Source organism: Cetorhinus maximus, chromosome 15 (genome assembly GCF_964194155.1).
Source record: "Cetorhinus maximus chromosome 15, sCetMax3.hap1.1, whole genome shotgun sequence".
Classification (NCBI taxonomy): Eukaryota; Metazoa; Chordata; class Chondrichthyes; order Lamniformes; family Cetorhinidae; genus Cetorhinus; species Cetorhinus maximus.
The window spans coordinates 28703345-28724252 of NC_135893.1; the positions used below are offsets into that span (position 1 = coordinate 28703345).

The 20908-nt window shown below is 39.3% G+C and overlaps 1 protein-coding gene across 2 annotated transcripts in view; it reads right to left on the reverse strand.

Moving 5' to 3' along the window:
• Positions 1-1938: 1938 nt before the first annotated feature.
• cdc42 (cell division cycle 42) overlaps positions 1939-20908 on the reverse strand; it is a 33916-nt gene continuing 14946 nt past the window's right edge. Inside the window, exons 2-6 of one of the 2 annotated variants that reach the window (XM_078558193.1) lie at positions 16056-16215; positions 12733-12805; positions 10954-11063; positions 9790-9987; positions 1939-4368 (exon numbers count right to left, since the gene is read on the reverse strand). In XM_078558193.1, the coding sequence (XP_078414319.1) occupies positions 4276-4368; positions 9790-9987; positions 10954-11063; positions 12733-12805; positions 16056-16160 (579 nt within the window). In that variant the 5' untranslated portion in view covers positions 16161-16215 and the 3' untranslated portion in view covers positions 1939-4275. Of the gene's footprint in view, positions 6234-9789; positions 9988-10953; positions 11064-12732; positions 12806-16055; positions 16216-20908 lie in introns of both variants that reach the window. The other variant, XM_078558194.1, reaches the window with a different exon arrangement.

Below are 20908 nucleotides of genomic sequence, written 5' to 3' on the forward strand. Positions count from 1 at the left end.
TCATAAAAACCAACACAATTACATTTTCTTCTATACGCATGGTCCACAACTGATTTTGTCCATATGTGAGTGGCCCTTGATAAGAAAAAGGTTCCCCAACCCTACTTTAGAACACATGGAAGACAGGTTGAAACCAGTTTTGCTGTGTGGACATAGATAACAGTTCTAATTGTAACTTCTCTTCTGTAGGAGTAGAAATGAGGGACTATCTGCATCTGAACAAGTACCACATTGGGTTTTTGTTAATGTAAAGGCATTCACCAGGCAAATAAATTAGTCAGGCATTCATAGTCACAACCCTCACCCAAACTGAACAGGGCAATATTCCTTGCTGTTAGTCACCGATACTTGTATGCTTCAATTTATTTTCTTAAGATCCGTTGTGCGAGAACATTCCATTGTAGAAGAGTGGAGACCATAGGACACAGATTTAAGGTGATTGTTGCTATTGGTCTTTTGCTGATGAAATCCTCTCAACATGAGTGGGGAGGACCTGAAATTGCCTGTGTGGATTAGAAGCAAATTCAATTGCAGCTTTTTAAAGGAGGGAGTTGGGACAGGGAGAGTTCATCTTGCACAGCCAGCACAAATTCAAAACAGCCTTGTTGTAACTATTCTATGATTTATCACCAATTCACATTTTTGTGTTGCTCAGTATATTACCAACAGCATCTAGTGCCACTTCTGCCCTGTCTTATTTGAAGTTATCAGCATAGCAGTTGTGGTCATGGAGACATCACAAACCAGTCTGAAGAGTTGTTTGGGGGAGGAAGAAAAATCCAGCCATTCCACTCTGGCAGCTTGCCCTTCTAGTACTAAAGTGAGTTAAAGCAAGAATACAATCTTTTAAAGTAATTTGTAAAACAGAATAGGGCAATTCACTGATTGGGTCAGAAGGACAAACAAGTTAAAACAAGCTTCAAGAGAGCTACTTAGTTGAGATTATACTGCGTAGTGATTATACTGGTATTGAACCCATTATTCAAATACTATGTTGTACCCAGGAATAGTATAGGTTAAAAAAGTCTAAGAATATTAAGAATAACATTTTTATTTTTGGCACTCACTTCTCCACTTCCCTACTTCCCTACTTTTAGGCCCTGGACCTATAGCTACAAATAATTCAAGGAAAAATTAAAACCAAGCTCAGTTACTTACGGTATTTATTAACAGGCCACTCATCATCTACCATCTTGTTTACTTTGGTCTGTAATTAAAGTAATTAACTCAAACAGCCATCCTGGCTATCACTAGGAAGACAAATGAAGGTATTAAGATTCAGGAGTTCCACATGACAAGCTGCTATACAAGTTTAAGGTAGTGGCTTTCAGATAAAATGTGGAGCTGGGCAAAAAGCAGCAGATACCAGACAAGTGATGTCAGACTGGGGTGTACATCAGTTCTGCCCCTCTTTCCCAGTTTGATCTTTCCTCAGCTATATTGATTGTGACAAAACACATCTCAGCAACCTTCTGCAAGTTCAAATAAAGCACAAAATCTTGCCCCATTATGTTGGGTGTTTAAGAGGCCCAGTTGAGGGCAAAACAGCTCTGATGAAGCACAAGTTTCCATGCTCTGAGAGAAACTAAGAGGACAAGCCAGCAGTTCCCCAGCTTCTGTATGGGAACTGGGAGATTGCATTCTACCACAGACATAGGGGACCACAAGTCCTTAACACCACTCAATGTTGATATTTCATATTCAGACAAGATAGACCAGGGCTATTTATCAGTTGAGATACTTGCATCAACTTCAGTTGCAAGTTGAAAGGGGGGGGCGTCATTGCAATATTTTGAATGGCAAGTTAAATTGCTTAAGCCAATACTTTCTCCATTCCCCCCCACCCCCCCATTACAAATCTGAATATCTGGTTCAAAGTGAGTACAAGTAGATTTAAGATACCAAAAAACACTAGTAAGTAATGAAGACAGGAGAAAATTAAAATGTACCATTTTAATGTTGAGTAGGAAAAATACATTACTTACATGCTACATAAGACTAGAATTATCACTAGGCTTCAAGACAAATGTTTCCATACAGATACCTTACAGCTAGAATCTCCAGACTTTCACTAAGAGCTACACAAGATCAGTGTTCCATAAAATCTATTGTGGTGGTTAAAGGGTGAAATATTAGGGTGTCATTTAATATTTTCCAATGCTGGTGTTACAGGTCCTGACGACAGCATTTGCTGTCGTCCTTCATGTGCAAACAACTATGATGCTTGTTGTGATCAAAACAAAGAACCACATTAAAATTCCAATGTGAATGCAACTTGAGATCTATCCATTCTGGTAAAATGTATGGAATGCCATTTATCAGTGGCCTGTAGGTCTTCATACAAACGCATACTTGCAAGGGACAGAAATCTGGTGGGCAACTTAAGTATTTAAACTTAGTTACTACCACTTGCACCAGATCCCATACAAAAGGGCTGCTGAAAATGAAATACATTACAAGTCAACTTGAAAGCACTATTGAAGGCCATTTCAGCTTCTCAAATGTAACTTTAAGCAACAGTTGGCATCTATGCAGTTTGCTGCATTGTCTCCTTTAGGTCCTTACTCTGCAACCCACCATGTGTGACTAGTATATCGATTCCCTATTCTAAATCAAGTCCCTTTCCCAGGGAGTCGCTATTGGCAATAAATATTAATATTGCATGGCACATGGTTTTATTTGGAAGGTTGCATGATTATTGCAGCACCTAGTGTCATCAATGTGCACTCTAATTCAGAATAGCTGCTCCATTTAAAGCAAATGCCAGGTGAGACTGAAGTGTTTCAACATGCAGTTACTATTACTCACATGAATCTTACTTGGAAGTGTTTGTAGTTATGGCTGTGTCTTGAAGTTTGCCAAAAGCTTCATTGTTGCCTTAATCTCATTCCACCTATTGTTTTTAGCAAAGCATGGTGTGCAAGTCTAGACCACTTTATGTCGTATGAGTGAAGCAAACATGTAGGAGTTCAGACTTACCTCAGTTTGAACATGCTTTCTCTCCAGATTTAAGAATCATTTAGTTCTAGATTAAGACTGTAGCTTAAAAAAAAAATGCATGCCTAACTGGGTAGCTTAGTCAGACTTGCCAGCATTGATGCTGGCCATTAAACAGCCAGGCATCATTTGCTAAACCCCCAAACGCCAGTTAGAAGATTACATTTTAGCTGGCAATCTCGCCTGAACATGACCAGTGTACACAGATGCAGGACAAAGCCAATGTCATTTAATTTACTCAAAGTCTTCATACAGCATAGCTTTTATGAGCCAAGTGGCAATCAATCTCAATACAACTCATCAATAAAGGCCATTAAGGTACAAGTTTAATATTTTGAAAATGCATATACAAAGAACTCAACATGAAATAAAGCTTTTGTTTTAAACCAAAAAAGTTACAAGGACGATGGAACATGACACATCAAATGGAAAAAAAAATCAAAAGATTTGGTAAAAATTTTAACACTGAACTCTACAAAGGATCCTTAGCATTTATTATTCCCACAGGAATCCAGTCTGCACTTACAAGTATCTCCCACACCACTCCCAAGCACAACAGTCCATCAACAGCCTTTTAGCTGCTCAAGCATCTGGCAGATTCCAACAGACTTCAGATCCAATACCTAGCTTAGTCTAAAGTCTTCCTGCGCTGTCACTGGGACTGCAGCAAAATTAAATCAAATTCAGTAAAGTTCCATATTCAGCTTTGAACTGTGGCAATGGTGAGATTTTGTCCCTTCCAAACATGGGGTGCCGCTGGAGGGAACATTTTATAAAAGCAGTGTAAAGCACTGGTAGGAGCAATTTGAAGTGAAGTGATAAATTAGCCAAAATATTGCCACTAAAAATCACCACAAAAGATACATGGGCCCCAATTTTTTTTAAAGTCTGGTGATAATAGGACTAATTCAGCTCGATGACAACAAAAGGTAGAACAATGGTCCTAAGTTGTTGGATGTGGCACTTGGGAGTGTGGTAACGTCTTAAAAAGCCATTAGTTGATCATTAAACAGAAGCAATTACTGTGCAAGTCTCATGTTTGTGGTAAGGAATTTTAGAACAGCAGATTAAAACCTAGTTTATGGATAAGTATCCAGTGGAAAATAAATCGAACAAGAAATTCATTGACTACTTAAATGTTACATCAGAAGGGGGAAAATTTACCATTGGCTATTCTATTCCTCCCAACATCGCACTCGTGGTTGTGTGCAGGGTGTTATTGCAAGATGATTTTTTTTTTTTAAACAATGCTTCAATATGTCAGCCTGCAGACACTGTTCATAACAGTGAACAAGGGCGTCTTTTCTTCTTGGGTTCTGGTGGCTCCAGGGCTGCCAATATCGCTTCGTCAAATACATTCTTTAGTCCTTTCTGGAAAGTGGGAGAGAAAAGGTGGGGTCTCATTGTTACAGATTCAAAATAAAAACAAGAACAAAAAAAGAAAACACTTGGGAAGCAAACCTTGCTGACATAAAATGTTAAAGCAGCACAGAAAATGTTAAAAAGATATGTTTAGAACATCTATAGGATTAGAACCAGAAAAAAGGATTCAAATTTGTGCCTTGTCAAGGACAATCTTGGTGGAATTGTTTCTCATCTGACTGGCCTCCTTAAACCCATCCAACAGCACCAGGTTACTGTCCTCACTCCTGATTATTTAGTATCACTTCCCAAGTTCTACCAATTGAGTACCAATGGAAGTTATACAGTGAAGGTCTCACTGCTTGATTACAGCTCAATAGCTGCAATAACTGGTGCAAAAAAAAAAGGTTTTGGAAGTTTGTCTTAAATCAAGTTACACTAAATCTACTTTGGGCAAGGAAAGCTTGCTCAAAAAGGTTAAGCTCCACCAGGACAGTGCTCCATCACCCTTCCCTGCCACCCCCAAAATAACAGCACTGGAATGAATCACCTAGAAACGTGCATTGCCTTCTTGTGCATACAATTTACCAAATACATAAATTTTAAAGCTTGCACCTGGGATGTTGGCACCATAACATGCTGATATTTACTGTACACAAACTTACTACGCATAACAGCTACCACTAACAACCTTGGCTCTTTGGCCAAAAGGTTCTATAGCTAAATTCTGCCTTGCATCAAATAAAGACATCTTCCATGAAGGAGATTTAAGACTGCTATTGGCAAAGTTGCTGGGACTCATGGTAGTATCTATAACATTCAACATTTCTTACATCTTGCTGACAAATAAGACAAAGGATTAAGAAAGATAGTAAAGCACCCAACTAACATTTATACAAAAGGCTGGCACTATGCACTATGTCCAAAGTTTATTCCATTTACATGGAAGCTAGAATGATGCTCATCTAGCAAAAAATTAACTGCAGCTAAATTGGAGTATTTAGCACAACACTGCAGTTTGTTGCAATATTGCTTAAAGAACTGTCTCCACTGAGAATCTCCATTTGCTTTGCCAGCTACACAGATTGAACAGCTTAAATCTTCAGCACCAAACTCACTGCACTTTGCAAATCAAAGTTTGTTTTGCAATAGATTACTTAATTTTATTCAAGAGTGGAGGTACTTGTGAACAAAAGATTTTTTTTAAACTAGCAACAGTCCAAAGAGGAGAAAGAAAGCACTAAATTTATTGGAAGGTTTATGGCTACAACTATTGCTATGGGACTAAGTAGCAAAAGATCTGCTGTTAAAGCTCAGGCACAGAATTCACAGTAGAGGCAGGGGCAATAATGCAATGTAACCACATGTGGCACTACTCAATTGAAATAAATTTAGCCAACTTGATAACAGCTACAAAGGTGACAGACACCCTTTTGTTGTTTGCCACATAGGTGAAGGATAGAGAAAGCAAGAGAAAACATCAAAAATCCATATAGAATGCCATTAGCTCCATTTATGCAGGTCTCCAATATGGTGAGCCAGAAAACTCATTTGAACCAACTTTATTTCAACCAAATCAACAGCAAGACACCCACAAAAAGGTGCAACTGTACAATACCTAAAAGAGTACATCACAATTACAGGAGTAGAAAGTTTTAGGAAAGGTCCAAAATGGCACCCAGCAACTTTTACACATCCATAAGGAGAGAATGGAACAGTTTAAAAAAGATGCATTTGAACAGCACTTCTATAGGATTGGATACAGAGAAAGGATGGAGGGACACTTAGAATATACAGCATTTCCGCTTCCTTTGAGTTTCCGGTGGCTCGAGGGCAGCTAGGATAGCCTCATCAAAAACATTCTTCAGACCTCTCTACAAGACAAGGTTGGGGTGGGGTGGGGAGGAGGAGAAAGAAGGAAAGAGAGAAAAAGAGGGATGGGAGTGGAAAAACAGCATGAAATTAGAGGAGAGACTCAGGTTAGAAGCAAGACAGTTTTAACAGCACCCATTTAACCAGGGATTAAGAGTACCCAACATACACAACCAAAAGCAAATCAGCATTGGTGTTAACAATGGGCAGGTTGGTTCAGACAGGACCATTCTGATGAGGAACCGCACTAAAAACCAACTTGCCACTTCTTCAATGCTGACCGGCTCACTTTATTCCAAGTTCTGGTGTTTAAGAAGTTCTGTTGTCCTCACATTCAAATTTACTTTGTAACCCCTGAAGGGAAGAGGGGGTGGGGGAAGGCTTCACGTAAGAGGGTGGACCTGAGCGTGTGCAGAAAGATCATGCCAACCTGCCCATTATTCCTAGATGGAGATGACCGCCTGTAAATTGGTGTGCCATGATACTCTATCAATTACTGCTCTTCAAAGCAGAAAACGGCCAAGTGGTAGTAGCGAGGGTTTTCAGCAGTGGAAAAGGGACAGGGCCTAGCTGACATTTCAGCTGGATACCCTACATCATACCACAGGGTTGTCATCTGAAATGTTAACTTGTGTTTTAAGGTGCTGAAAGGCTACATGTAGATTCCCAGTATCTTTCACTTTTCAATGAAAAGTAGGTTGTAATCATAGAAAAATTTCATACTGCTTTAAAAAAGATTTTAAAATTCTCTCACTAGTCAATATTTCACATTTAAACAGTTAGGACTCTCAACTGGAGGTTCTGGAGCTCCAATCCTAAACTGCCCTTCAAATTTCTAAAAATGAGTTTGTTCCAAACTTGTTTAAAAATAGCTTAAAAAGTAGCCTAAGTAGTAATTTGTTGATTTTGTAGATCAAGTTCAGTGCTTCAAGTTCAGCAAGTTCTTTAAGTAGATAAGGACTTAACATTAATTTAAACTAAGACCAAATTGTGGTGGTGGGAGGGGGTGTGGAGAGAGATCAAAATGCAATAAAACGATTGCAGAGGGAAAGGAATCACTTTGTTAGCAGCTGTACAAAACTATAAAGTCAGATTTAATTCTTAAAGTGTGCCAAAACTGCTCATTTATCCTGCATAGGCGAAGGCAAAACTACAATTGACTCTATAAAAAATTCCAATCATCCCAGACTGAGATGCAGAGGCTGCATCTATTCAAAGAGTGGAATAAACCACCACTACTAGGCTCATGAACAGCCACAAGCAAGACAAAAACTACTAGCATTATGGAACCATGCCCCAGTTTGAGAAGCATGCAGGGAAATGGTGGGTGAAAGCTAGAAAGAATAAAAGTAGGACCAGACAAGTTTAATGCCTGTAGTGTGCTATTTTAAAAAAAAAGTCATTTGTCAGCAACCATATTGATCTTAATGCCCCACCTTAAAATGACAGAAGGGGATGTAAAAACAGATCCACCTCAACTTTCTCCTGCCCCTACCCCAAACTGAAGTTAACATTCTTTCAACAACCAAGCTTCTCTTTCAAGGTAAATCCCGTTTATTCAGACTGAAACCTATACACTGCAAAGTAACTTGTATTTTTTAAAATAACAAAGATCATCCAGTGGATTGATCTTTCTCTTCTCCAACCATGCCACCCACCACCCCCCTCACCAACTCCAACACAGGAACATGGCCTGTTGCAGGTGTATTTCAGGGCCAGGAGTTAAAACCAGAGCCATCTTGGTCTCTAAGGTTACATAATAAACCTTGATGTTTATCCACTATACAAAAAAAAGTGAGTTATTTTAATGAAAGCAACCATTGATGTAATGCACAAAATTCCAATATACCTAACCCCAATTTATCAACTGACATTTAAACTAGATATCCAAATGAGCCATCCTGAAAAAGGTCAATGTTAAGAGGGCATGATAAAATAGCATTTAGGTGGCAAAACTAGTATAATGGATGGATGAGATCAAATGGCCTTCATCCAAGCTCATCCTACAAAATTGCAAAATTGTGCAGCCAGCATCAAATTATATGGTTAAATGACAGATCAGAAGCAAATTAAAATAGGCACTGGCCCCATTTTTCCAATTTAATAAATTCTCTAAACAAAAGGAACAGAATAGAGCTCTATTACCATAGATTCATATTTTGCAGCTTTGCCTGTCCCATAACATCTCAAAATATTATATTGTACTTTAGTTTAAACTGCCTGTCAGGAATAGACAGCATCAACAAGCCCTTTGACAACTTCAGATATTTTACTAGAAGTGTCAAACCAGAGAACATTTTGCAGCCCGTTGAGACCCTGTTGACACTAAGTAATATCAGCAATTGAATTACTCAAGTTTTTTGCACAAATCAGGTTTAACACAAAGCTAGAAACAGATCAGACAGCAGCTAAGTTCTGGTAGATTCATATTGGAAAGTACCTTGTCTATACAATCTCAGTAGGTTCTCTGGCCTGTCGGCTTTCCAAAGTCCGCAGTATTTTGCTCTTGTCATTTTAAAGCAACTTTTTCTTTATTCTTTCATGGACATGGGTGTTACCGGCAAGGTAAGCATTTGTTGCCCATCCCAAACTGAGTGGCTTGCTAGGCCATTTCAGAGAGTTTTAAAGAGTCGACAACATTACTGTGTCACATGTAGGCCAGACCAAGTAAGGATAACATTTCCTTCCTTTCCAGGGCATTGGTGAGACCGCACCTCGAATACTGCGTGCAATTTTGGTCTATTTAAGAAAGGATGTAAATGCAATGGGGGCTGTTCAAAGGAGGTTTATTAGATTGATACCTGGAATGAGTGCATTGCCTTCTGAGGAAAGGTTGGACAGACTGGGTTTGTTTCCACTGGAGTTTAGAAGAGTGAGGGGTAACTTGATTGAAGTGTACAAGATCCTGAATGGCCTTGACAAGATGTTTCCTCTTGTGGGTGAGTCCAGAGCTAGGGGGCACTGTTGAAAAATTATGGGTCATCCTTTAGGGCAGAGATGAGGAGAAATTTTGAGAGTTGTGGAACTTTGGAACTCTCTGCCTCTGAAGGTGGGATCATTGAATCTTTTTACGGCAAAGGTAGATTGATTCTTGTTGGGCAAGGGAATCAAAGGTTATTGGGGTTAGATAGGAATGTGGAAATCGAAACAAGATGATCAGCCATGACTTTATTGAACGGCAGGGCAGGCTCAAGGGGCTGGATGGTCTACTCCTGTTCTTATTTCTTATGTTATGTTCTAAATGGGTTTATGAAAATTGATGATAGTTGTCATGGTTACCATTACCAAGACTAGCTTTATATTCCAGATTAATTGAATTTATAATTCCACCAGGTGCCAGTGGGATTTGAACCAGTGTTCCCAAAGCACTAATCTGGGCCTATTACTAGTCCAGTGACATTACCATTCCTTCACTGTTTCACGCACCTGCCAGAGAGGACTCAAATCCAGATGATACATCCATAATGTGCATCAAGATATAGGTGCTTTTGAAATGTTGCCCAAATGGCTAAACAAGCTTAGTATCTTACTGCACAGAAGAATAGTTTAAGCACTTACTTGTGTCAGAGCGGAACACTCCACATATTTGACCGCTTTCAGGTCCTTGGCCAGTTTTTCAGCATTATCCAGGATGATGGGCTTCTGTTTGTTCTTGGCAAGTTTCTCGATGGTTGAGGAGTCATCCCTTAGATCAATTTGGGTCCCAACAAGCAGGAATGGAGTCTTTGGACAGTGGTGAGTTATCTCAGGTACCCACTATATAGAGGATCAGAGAAAAGAATTGGACCATTTTCAACTTTGTTCAGGCAGCAACATATTAGTTCACTGCAATTTGACCAAAGCTTAGAGCGACACTGCTTTAGGATCAGTTCATTATAAAGGCAACAAACCCAATGCCTTGCATACAAGCCCCTTTGTTACATGATTTACTGAAGCTGTACAACAGTCTGCAGAGGTCTGATCTATCCCGTAGCTGCAATTACTTGTAAGCAGATTGCAGATCACACCATGATCAGTTGCTCAATAAGGCCATGCAATCCTCCATAGGAAAAAAGACTCTTTAAATTTGTAACGGCCCTTTTCCAGCTCAGATGTTGGGGCAACCCCACCCTTCTCTTGTCAGACTGCAAGAAAAGGAACAGCCATGGAATCCCAGTCAGTCAACATGTTATAGCTGGAAAGGCAACAACCAAGTCCCAGAAACACGTGGAACAAGTCTGTATGTTAAAGCTACTGGAGTTACTAGACCAATAATCCAAAGAATTTAAATCCCATTAATTGTTTAAATGAATCTGTAAATCAAAAGTTAACGTCAGTATAAGTGGCCAGATCACGAAGACCCAACTGGTTCACTGATGTCCTCTATCAATCTGTCCTGTGATCCCAGTCCCACACCAACGTGGACTGACTCAAACTGTCCTCGGATATGCAAACTCAGTTGCATCAAACCACGAGTACTGCAGCAGTTCAAGGTAGTCATCCACTTTGGGCAACCAGGCCACACCAGCAGCACCATATCACTTCCCTGCAAGTACTAACTGGGGGGGTGGAAATGTGTAAAGAAAAGTAGTTCAAAGTCATTCTAGCTCATGGCCTCTACTAGAAGTAATGTGGATCAGGCAGCTAATGTAGAATGAACCAGGGATTTCACCCCCACCCCCAAATAGAAAAGCATTGAGGTACTGTGCCGAGAAATTTCAGCGAGGGCTGAAAAGCACAAACCTTTTCTTTAACATTTTCAAATGAAGATGGTGACACAACAGAAAAGCACACAAGGAAAACATCAGTCTGTGGATAGCTCAGTGGTCGTAATCGGTCATAGTCTTCCTGACCTGCAGAAAAATTTAGGTTCAAGTTAGTGTTAAATTGTTCAAAGCAAAAAAAAGCTAGATTTTTTTTAATACCAGGTAGTTGCAGACCCCAGTACCTGTACAAGATTTTCATAAACTACACTATTCAACATTATCTACCAGCTAGAAAGAAGTCAGAGTTTGGTGTCGTAATTTTAGAAGCTGAAGTTACCTCAAAACAAATATATAGTGCGACTTAACTATAACATACATTTTTAAAAAAACTATTCACAAGTCTCTCAAATACAAGAGATTCTTCTACCAAGTATAAATTAACATCCAAGGTTACACCCCCAACTCCAAACAAGATCTGACTTGAGGTTCTAATACCAGTAGATCAAGGATATATTCAAGGGCAGAATTAGATTCAAGACCCAAGCTGCCACTGTTCTTGGTTAGAATTCCAAAGACTCCAAAAGAAGGCATCCTCCTCGCTTCCATCTTAAATGAGACTGCTTTTCAAACCGTACCTAGTTCTAGAATCTCCCACATGGGAGAAGTATTCACCAAAAGATAGGACTCTAGAGGCTCAGAAACTTGTGAATTGCTTAAAGATCTGTATTGCTAGTGAACTGTCAATAGGCTGAAGGTCACATTCTTGCACAAAACTGACTATTCATTTCAAGTGCATGGCTACATCATTTTAGTATGAAGTCAGCGGAGTTGTGCTATTGGTGATCTGGTAGTAGCAGGTAAAATTTTGATCAAATTATTTGTTCTCGACTAAGTTGATGGAGAATGGCCCAAGAAAGTCACAAGTCTAACATAGCATTAATTGGATGACTAGACATTGAGAGAGTGATTCTTCATCACTGGCATCAATCCAGATTGATATCAATGTACTTCAAACACCCCATGCCCCTATAAAGTGAGCTAGCAGAGACTGAACTCAACCCTCTGGGTCACTCCAACAATAATAACTAGCTTGGAGAAGTTAGCTTGCTTCTTCCACTGTCCAATGGAGTACCTAAAAAAGGGCCAACTTGAAATCAAGAATGGGGTTGCACACGAACTATTGTTTTCAACCTGTGCTCAAAATTTAGCTAGCAATTAAGATATGCAAAATTCTGAACGATTTACTGGTACTTCCAAAACCAAAAAATATGGACCAAGGGTTAGGGGGAAACCCTGCTAAAAGATGCATCATTTCTAGAATACGAGATAGGCTGCATTATAAATAAATTCCAAGTCCCATTAATAGCGCATCCTGCTGCTGTATCCCATTACTGGCATATCTAGCCAATTAAGGGCCACCTGTGCAAACCTAGTATAGAATCATTTTGCTCCTGATAAATACCTTCAGTGAAGAATTCATGCAATAGCATTAAGCCTCAAACCTGCAAGCCTTACCTGCTCCAATTACAGTGTATTAGTCAACATTTCCACACATCAGGACTCAAAGCCCTTTAAAATCAATGACCAGTGTTGGGAGCTAACCATATCCAACTCAAGCTATATTGCAAGCGCCTGCCCTCCTCCCACTTAAATGAACAGCCAGACCCTAAACTTCATATGAATGGGCTGCCACTTCAATTTTAGGTGACCAAAGCTATGACTGTGTGCTCAGACACCAGAAACTCAAGAAGCAATGGACAAACACTGGTTATAAACCCGACTATCCCTCAAGTTCATTTTAGGCAAAGCCTCTTACCTGCAGTGTCAAACAGTCCTAAGGTATATGGTTCACCACCAATCATAACTGTTACAGCATAGTTATCAAATACCTGCAAAATAGCACAAAGATCAGCAAGTTACTTGGAACATTGAGACCTGTATAACTGAAAATCCCTCCAACTGTATATAGTCAGAAAAGCAGCTGAGACATTTAGCTCAAGTTACTAATTGGCAACTGAGTAGATACTGCATCAAAATCAGATTCAGAATGTCAAAGACTGTCTCCACCTTGCCCCAGGGCTTCCAAAAAGGATGCCCTACAACAGAAGTGAGATTCCTTAATTTGCATGAAGCTGTGTATTGAATGCAAGTTAGTACCTAGAACAAAAAATTTAAAGATAGCTATTGATAAAACTCTTCTGATTGAGTACATGACTGAAATTGTAGAGTGAGTCACCTGATGTTTAAAATATTCCAATAACTCAGGTAACCAGTCACAACTTGTGGAGTTTAATCAAAGGAAAAAGTATTTAGGCCAGAGCATCTGTTGAAGTGGGTTATAACAGTCTAAGTAATTGCTAGTTGAATTCTATTGCACTAATTTTTCCAATTTGAAACATTTTGCCCTCAGGCTGTATTAGCAATACACATTCCATATCAGGCAGAGGCACCCAGGAGCGGAACACTGGTGAAGTTGAAAATTACAGTACAAAACATTCCAGCTTGAATTTCATTGCAATGCATCTTTACAAATATATTACCTTTATGAAGTATATTTGTAAAATTGCACAGATTACAAGACAAAACCATATGCTTACCCAGCCTGACTATTCAAGTACATCAACAGCATCCACTAACTATTGGATGGTACTACACCAATTAGACCTATAGGCAAATTCATATGAACACATATTATAGCATGAAATCAAATGCAAGCTAATTAATCCTGTATTGCACTCAAGACACACCCATGATGTGCACCAAGCTAGTGGAAGTTTGAACTCTGCACTTCCTAGTTATCATAACCAAAGCTTCCCTATAATCTTGCAAACTTAACTCCCTGACCCGTGCAACCAATTACACTGAACCATCCATAATTCAGTATATTTTAAACCAAACCCCTCGAAGTTTGACCATACACAAGCCACTAACATTCACCACCTTTCTCATACCCAAAACAAGTGTCCCACTCCCTGCTCTTGCTAATCATTTGCCAGTTTCAATTCTACAGAATCCCATTGAGAAGAGTGGCTGTGATTGTAATTAAAAACCTCCCATGTCAAAAATCAGAAAAACCTCACTAAATCTGAAATTAAAAACTTGGGTACTGCCATCCACTGAGGCATGTACTTTCCTCACCTTTTATCCCAGGTTCAGTCCATTAACTGGCTAAATACAGCACTTGATGTTGGCCATGGTGTCATTAACCCCAAGAATCATTTATAATTTCACTGACTCACTCCAGAAGCATGTCATTGCCTCAAACTTAAATAGCTAGAATTTACAGTACAGAGTTCTATCATGTAATCCATGCTCTGCATACACATCCTCCCTCCCTACTTCTAACCTTATCAGCAGAACCTGCTATTTCTTTCCCTCTCATTCACTTCCCCAGCTTCCCCTTATAATGTCCAAGTTTGTGCGGCAATTTACACACAGCTTTATTACTATACCTGGCAAGTGAACCTTTAGCCAAGTAGTATTTAGGCAGCATTTTTGACTGCATTCAGCATCCCAAGGCATTTCACAGGAGCACTAGGGAAAATCCAACAGTCACATCAGGTGGTATAGGGCCAATGACCAAAAACTCGGTCAAAGAGGCAAGCCTGAAGGAGTGTCTACAGAGGAACGTAGGAGACAGAAGCACTTAGGGAAGGGTCCCAGAGTTCATGGTTTAGGCAGCTGCAAGTACAACTAATAGTGGAGTAATGAAACAGAGGATGCTGAAAAGGCCAGAATTTGAGTTGCAAGGATTGGGGGGGGGGGGGGGGGGGGGGCTGTAGGCTAGAGGAGTTAGAGGTAGAAAGGGCAATGTTATTGTGGGATTTGAATTCCAGGATGAAAATTTTTAAAAATGTTGTTTAATAATTTCAATTCTATCATTTTGGAAGACGTGTCACCTCAAATTTAAACAAGTAGGATATCAAGACTACTTAAAATTAATCCCAAAAAGCCAAGAAATTCATTAACTGAGAGATTTTGTAAAAATAGACTGGTTAAAACAACCACATATTGGTGTAGCGAACACAGACAGATCATATTGTGAAGTATGCATTAGGAAATGTACAAACACAATGTACGACTGACATGGGGAACATCTTCATTTACAAATATGAATCCAAATTACATCATCAGCTCCAAGCTTTCATGGGATCCTTAAAAGGGTTTCATTTCATTCTTCAGACCCACTTGCTTGACATGAATTACTGCTAAGCACAAGTGTCAACCAAAAACAGTTTTCCCAGGCATGGAAACTGGAAGTTTCTCTAAGGTTTTAACTGCTAATGAAAATCAAAAGGCAAATATCTTCCACTAAGATTTAGTAGTGTTGAGTTAATTTCCTGATCCGAGTGGGTATTGGTTAAGTGAACAGGACTAAGTGAGAATCTCCTTGCACTTTGGATGGGCCTTGGCCAAGACAAATTAATACGCCCACAGGACTCAGCCTGAAAATTAACAGCAGATAGGTAATTTGTGTTCATTGCTAAGAAAAGGTACAACATCCACTATGGCTAACAATCCATGGTGCAGCTATAATTAAATATCAGCAGAGAACACTGCTGTTGAAGGCCCCCAACATACAACAGCAATAGGGAGCAATAACTACTAGAGGATGAAATTATGCACCACGAGTTGAGCTGGAGGATAGGGAAGCTATATAAAAATTTAAATCTCAGGGACATGGTTAAATGGGGGTATCCAAATTTCTCAACTACATGACCACAAATTGCTTTGTTACTGTAATTCAAGTATATTTAATGTGTGAATGGGCAGATTAGAAAGCTAGTTTTGTCAAGAAAATGTAGAGCACTCATCTGAGTGATTCTACCCTGGATCCCTGCATGACAACAGTAGTGACCAGTTTCTATGCCTCAGTCCAGAAATCACTTTTCTGAAACAGATGCAGAAACAAAAACATTAGAATTGCCACATGGGAGGCTTGGAGCACGTAGGATTACAGCTACAAATCCAAATACCTGCCACTGACACCCGGGCTTCAAAAGCTCGTTTAGGCTTCATTATGCCAATGGTGGTTTGTTGCAGCTTAGCAACTGGAATTCAATTTTGCGTTCATTTGATGTTATGTTATAAAGCACAGTCATGTGTTCACATTGAGGAACAGGCGTTTGTTTCACTTACCGTAGGAACATACTCTGATGGAAATTTGTTTGTTGTATAGGAGATTAAGAGACATGTTTTACCAACAGCACCATCACCAACTACAACACATTTAATAGTCTGCATAGTTGTACGTCACTGGAATCTCCACCTTCACACTTTATCCAATGTATTACAGTATCTAAAAAAGATAGATCACAGTAGAATTGTCAGAATTCCAGTTTAGCACAAATCTTACTGACTCTTTTGCTACCATTCTAAAGTTTTAAAAGCTTGTTCATCTATGGGCAACACAGGAAAGCCAGTGTGTACTGGGGAGGGCTTTGAGAGTCAGCCAAAATGGGACTACAAATGACAAAGGGGTAGCAGGTTCCCTTCCCCAAAGTACACTGAGGATCCAGTAGTACAAATGTGTTTACGGTGGGGTGGGGGGGCCAGACAGAATTACAGCAGCTGTGAAAATTTATTACAAGTCAAATGCAACAGACGGTTCCTCCCAGGATGTAAATAATTCACTGAGTTCAAGATAACAGATGCTGAAAAATGCATTAAAATTGATTTAACTTTTCTATTCTCTCAAACCATTCTTTTGGAGAAAACCTACTTGCACTTTTGCCGGCAATGTCCTGCTACAATGTCTGTTGCCCCCTATGCACACATTAAAAAAGGAACTCTGCAACCAAACTCTACTTGTTTAAGGAATGTAATGTCATAAGACTACAACTAGAGTCTAACAGGATATCTAGATATTTAAATGGCTAACAAATTAGAACTATTCAACTAGTTTCACATAAACGAAACTCAGTATAGAGGGAAAGGAATCTCATGTTCAGAAATATAAAGCTTCAATTTGAAGAGAATGAACCATTTGTAAAACAACTCCTTAAAGATACAAAAGTACTGGGTAGGGTATTAAGTGGTTTCAGACAGTAGATAAAGTTGGCAAGGTTGCTGTCATTTGCAGGTCAACTCACTTCCAAGTGGAATACCCACCATCTTACACTTAGTTGCTGAATACACATGAACTCCAGTAGGAACCTTGTTTACTCATGTCTAATAGCCCCTTTAGAGCCATAATATTATGGGCAAATAAGCCAGAAATATAAACCTTAAAACTGGATTTATGCTACACAAGTGTGCTCATGGTACTGATTCAAGGAATGGACCCAAGCTGGTTGCAAACCAATAAAATTTGCTAGGATGCACTAGGCTGGCAAAACCTGCCTTAAAACTCTTAGTACACCAAGTTACAAGCTAAAATTACATTGAACAAAGATTGCTTGTTTTTCACTTGATCTGTGGTCTAAAGTGACAAAATATAACTTTGAATGGCCAAGCATCTATCTGGAACACTAAAGAAAAAGGCATGCATAATTAGGACAATTACTGAAACTGATGTGTTAAATGCTGGGAAGAGGTAAACTCCCCATCCACATTTAATGCTGGGACAGAACAGAAGCTTCAAATCACATCAAGAACAATTCAAGATACCTGCTACCAACTCTTTGTCCTCAATTTTAAAATTGTACATGAAGTGTGAAACACAATATAGAGGTTAAGGAAAAGTCCAAATGGCTTGAGTGATACCATCTTACAAGTAAAGATCCTAATTCTGGTACAAAGCTGGAGACAAGGTATACAGCAAATGTTTAAGGTGAAAATGTTCAGTAGCCATATAAAAAAAGGAGGGCTGGTAGATCTGAACAGTCATAGACTGGAAACATTAACTTTCTCTCTATAGATACTGCGTTGAGTATAATGCAGTATTTTGCTCTGTAAGAGGGGCCAGGGTCAATTTCCTCAAATACATGGTTAATCAGGTCATCTTTAAGCTTCTGAACTTTAGAAATAAAGTAGCTTCCATGCTAAAATCCTCAGATGCTCAATAGTATGCAAGCACATTAGGTCATGGTAAGTTCTATGTTTACTATTTACTAACTACAGCTGCCAAGTTTTGCATCCTTTGCACAAAGGGGAAGAAAATTCATCATTTAAAAAGTTTTCTAACTTATCTAGTACTTAACAATTAAGATCTGTTCAAATATTAACACCATATTTTATTCCATTCATTCACTGGATAAAATTTTCAACCCCCAGTAGCCAATAGCACAAGTTACAGTTCAAAAGCCCCACACTTAGATTTGCAGACCATTTCCTATACCAGCACAAGGATATTTTGAAATGAGTTCCTATTTACAAAGTTAACTTTTTAAAAGCAATAAAAAAGGCTTTAACAAAGGTAAACAGAGTACCTAACTGTTGGGGGTCAGGTTTTGGACATGGTTTCCTCAGATTAAAAAATAAGCAATTCAGGAAACAAAAGCTGCAAGAGATTGATTTTGCTGGACTCAGCATGCAGGAGAATATGATTTTGCTGGACTCAGCATGCAGGAGAATATGATTTTGCTGGACTCAGCATGCAGGAGAATATGATTTTGCTGGACTCAGCATGCAGGAGAATATTTAAAAATGGCGTTTAATCAAGCAGGCTGGCCCAGTGATGCTCGTTCATTATTACAAAGACAAATGATTGGATATGCTTAGGTTTCAATTCTTGTAACTGTTGATGTTACGTTCATCAAATAAAGTAGGTGAGCAACCCACATCTAGTTTCAAGTGGGTCACTGGTCTGCCTATGAAGAGACTGCGGGGGCACATCGGCAGCACACTGTCTTTGCAGGAGTGACCAGCACCAGAAAAATATTTGCATGAGTGCAAAAGTTATGACAACTATATTTTGAGCTACTGGAAATATTTCAGGAAGGTTTGAAACATTTCAGTACCTTCCACCATATCACCCCAAAAGAAAGCCCATCAAACACTCTGAATAAGAGACCAGCGTGTATCAAAAGTCAGTGTTAAACCAATGCAAGGAAATGGTGTACAAGATAATCTCAAAAACATCTTCAGCCAATAGCAGTACAGGCATCTTATTACGAGACTTAAATTGCAAACTCTAACTTCAAAAGCAAAAGTTGAAATTCAGATTCATCTTTTAATGACTGCATCAATAAAATACCTTTAGCAAGGAAGTCAGGAGTGTATGGGTACACCATCACCTCCAAGTCACACAAGCATCCTAACTCTCAAACATACTGCCATTCCTCCACAGCTACAGAGTTAAATTCCTTGAACTCCTAATAGCACTGCTGAAGTACCACCTTCACCATGCATCTTCTCAAAGATGACGGGGGGTGGGCAATAAGTACTGGTCATGCTAGAGACACATATCCAGGAAGTAAGAAAAAAAGCCTCAAACCAAAATAGGTTACAACCAAAACTAGTCATGTAAGCTTTCACCATACTAATGTACCACTTGAGGTTCTGAACACAAATTACTGCTGACCACAAACAAGCCATTATTTGTGAACTTCCTGACTGGATCTTTACATTCTTTTAAAGCTCCATTCTTTTCAGCAAGTGTTTCAGTTTAACTATACCTTCGTTCTGTTCTGGCCAACTACAAGCAAATTACACTTCATTTAACGTGAACTGGCTAAAATATGTAGACTAAAAAGGCTGCCAAGTGAGTCCTGTTAATAGCTCAAATTTATCCCATAAGCAATAAAAGAGCTCAAGATTGGATTTGCAGCTTCAGGTCATTGTTGTTAGGGGGCTATTAGAGGGTGGAAAGTTAAAACTTTGTTCTTGACTGCAATCCAGCAACTCAACCCAGAAAGATACTTTAAACATTGATAAACATTAGCTTACAGGCAAGATTAGGGCCGCTCCCCAATAGCCTAGCAACATTCATTGTTGAAGAACAAGTTTAAAGCAAAATGTATTCCAGCGTGTAAGCAGGTCATTCAGCCCAACTGGAGTTTGTTCTGCACAAGCCTCTTCTTACCACCATACTCAATCAGCATGCTCATCTATTCCTTTCTCCCGCACTTATCCAGCTTTCCCCTTAAATGCATTTAGGCTATTCACCTCTACTACACGTGGCAGGTTCCACATTCTAACCAGTCTGGATAAAAAAAAATTTCTTCTGCATTCCATATTAGCTTTATTAGCAACCATCATATTTATGGTCCTCTAGGTTTTGGATTTCCTCAAGTGGAATCGTCTCTGGGTCCATCCTAAAAAACCCCTTATAAACTTTAAAGCACCTCTACGGCACTCTAAAGAAAAAAAGCCCCATGTCTGTTCAGCCCGAGACAGTTCTGGCATCATCCTTGCAAATTAAGGCCTTGTTATTCTGCACTGCTACTTTTAATGGTTCATGTACCTGCACCCCTAGACCCCTTTGCTCATCTGCCCCATTGAGACTTTTTATGGAGTGTGTCTTGTTTTGCACTAAGTCCTGTTCACTCGATCATCTCTGGCTCCTAGTCAAGCAACACTTGATTTTAAAATTCTCAGCCTCATTTTCAAATCCCTCCTTGGCCTCAACTGACCTCCTGTAATGGTGGCTGTGCCTTCTGTCTTGGCCACAGCTCTGGAATTCCTTCCCTAAACCTCCCCAGATCTCTAACTCTTTTTTCCTTCCTCCTACAACACTATGCTTCGACCAAACTTTTGGTCATCTGCTTTATTACCTTCATGACTCTGCCTCATTTTATTTTATGTGATGACACTTCCAAGTTGTGCATTAGGACCTTCATAAATACACAAACAACTTACATAACACCTTTAGTGTAATACATTACCAACTGCAGGAGCTTAGGGTGTACAAATTGGCTGCTGCATTTCCTAGTGACTTATACTTGAGCTATAAAGGATGGAGATGGCCATTAAAGTTAAATTAAATGAAAGACTTGTGTTTGTAAAGGTCCCAAGGCACTTCTTGAAATTTCAAAGTAAAATGAGAGAGATAATATTATTAAAGCAGATGACCAAAGCATTTTGTTCTAGGAGGAAGAAGATCGGGGGAG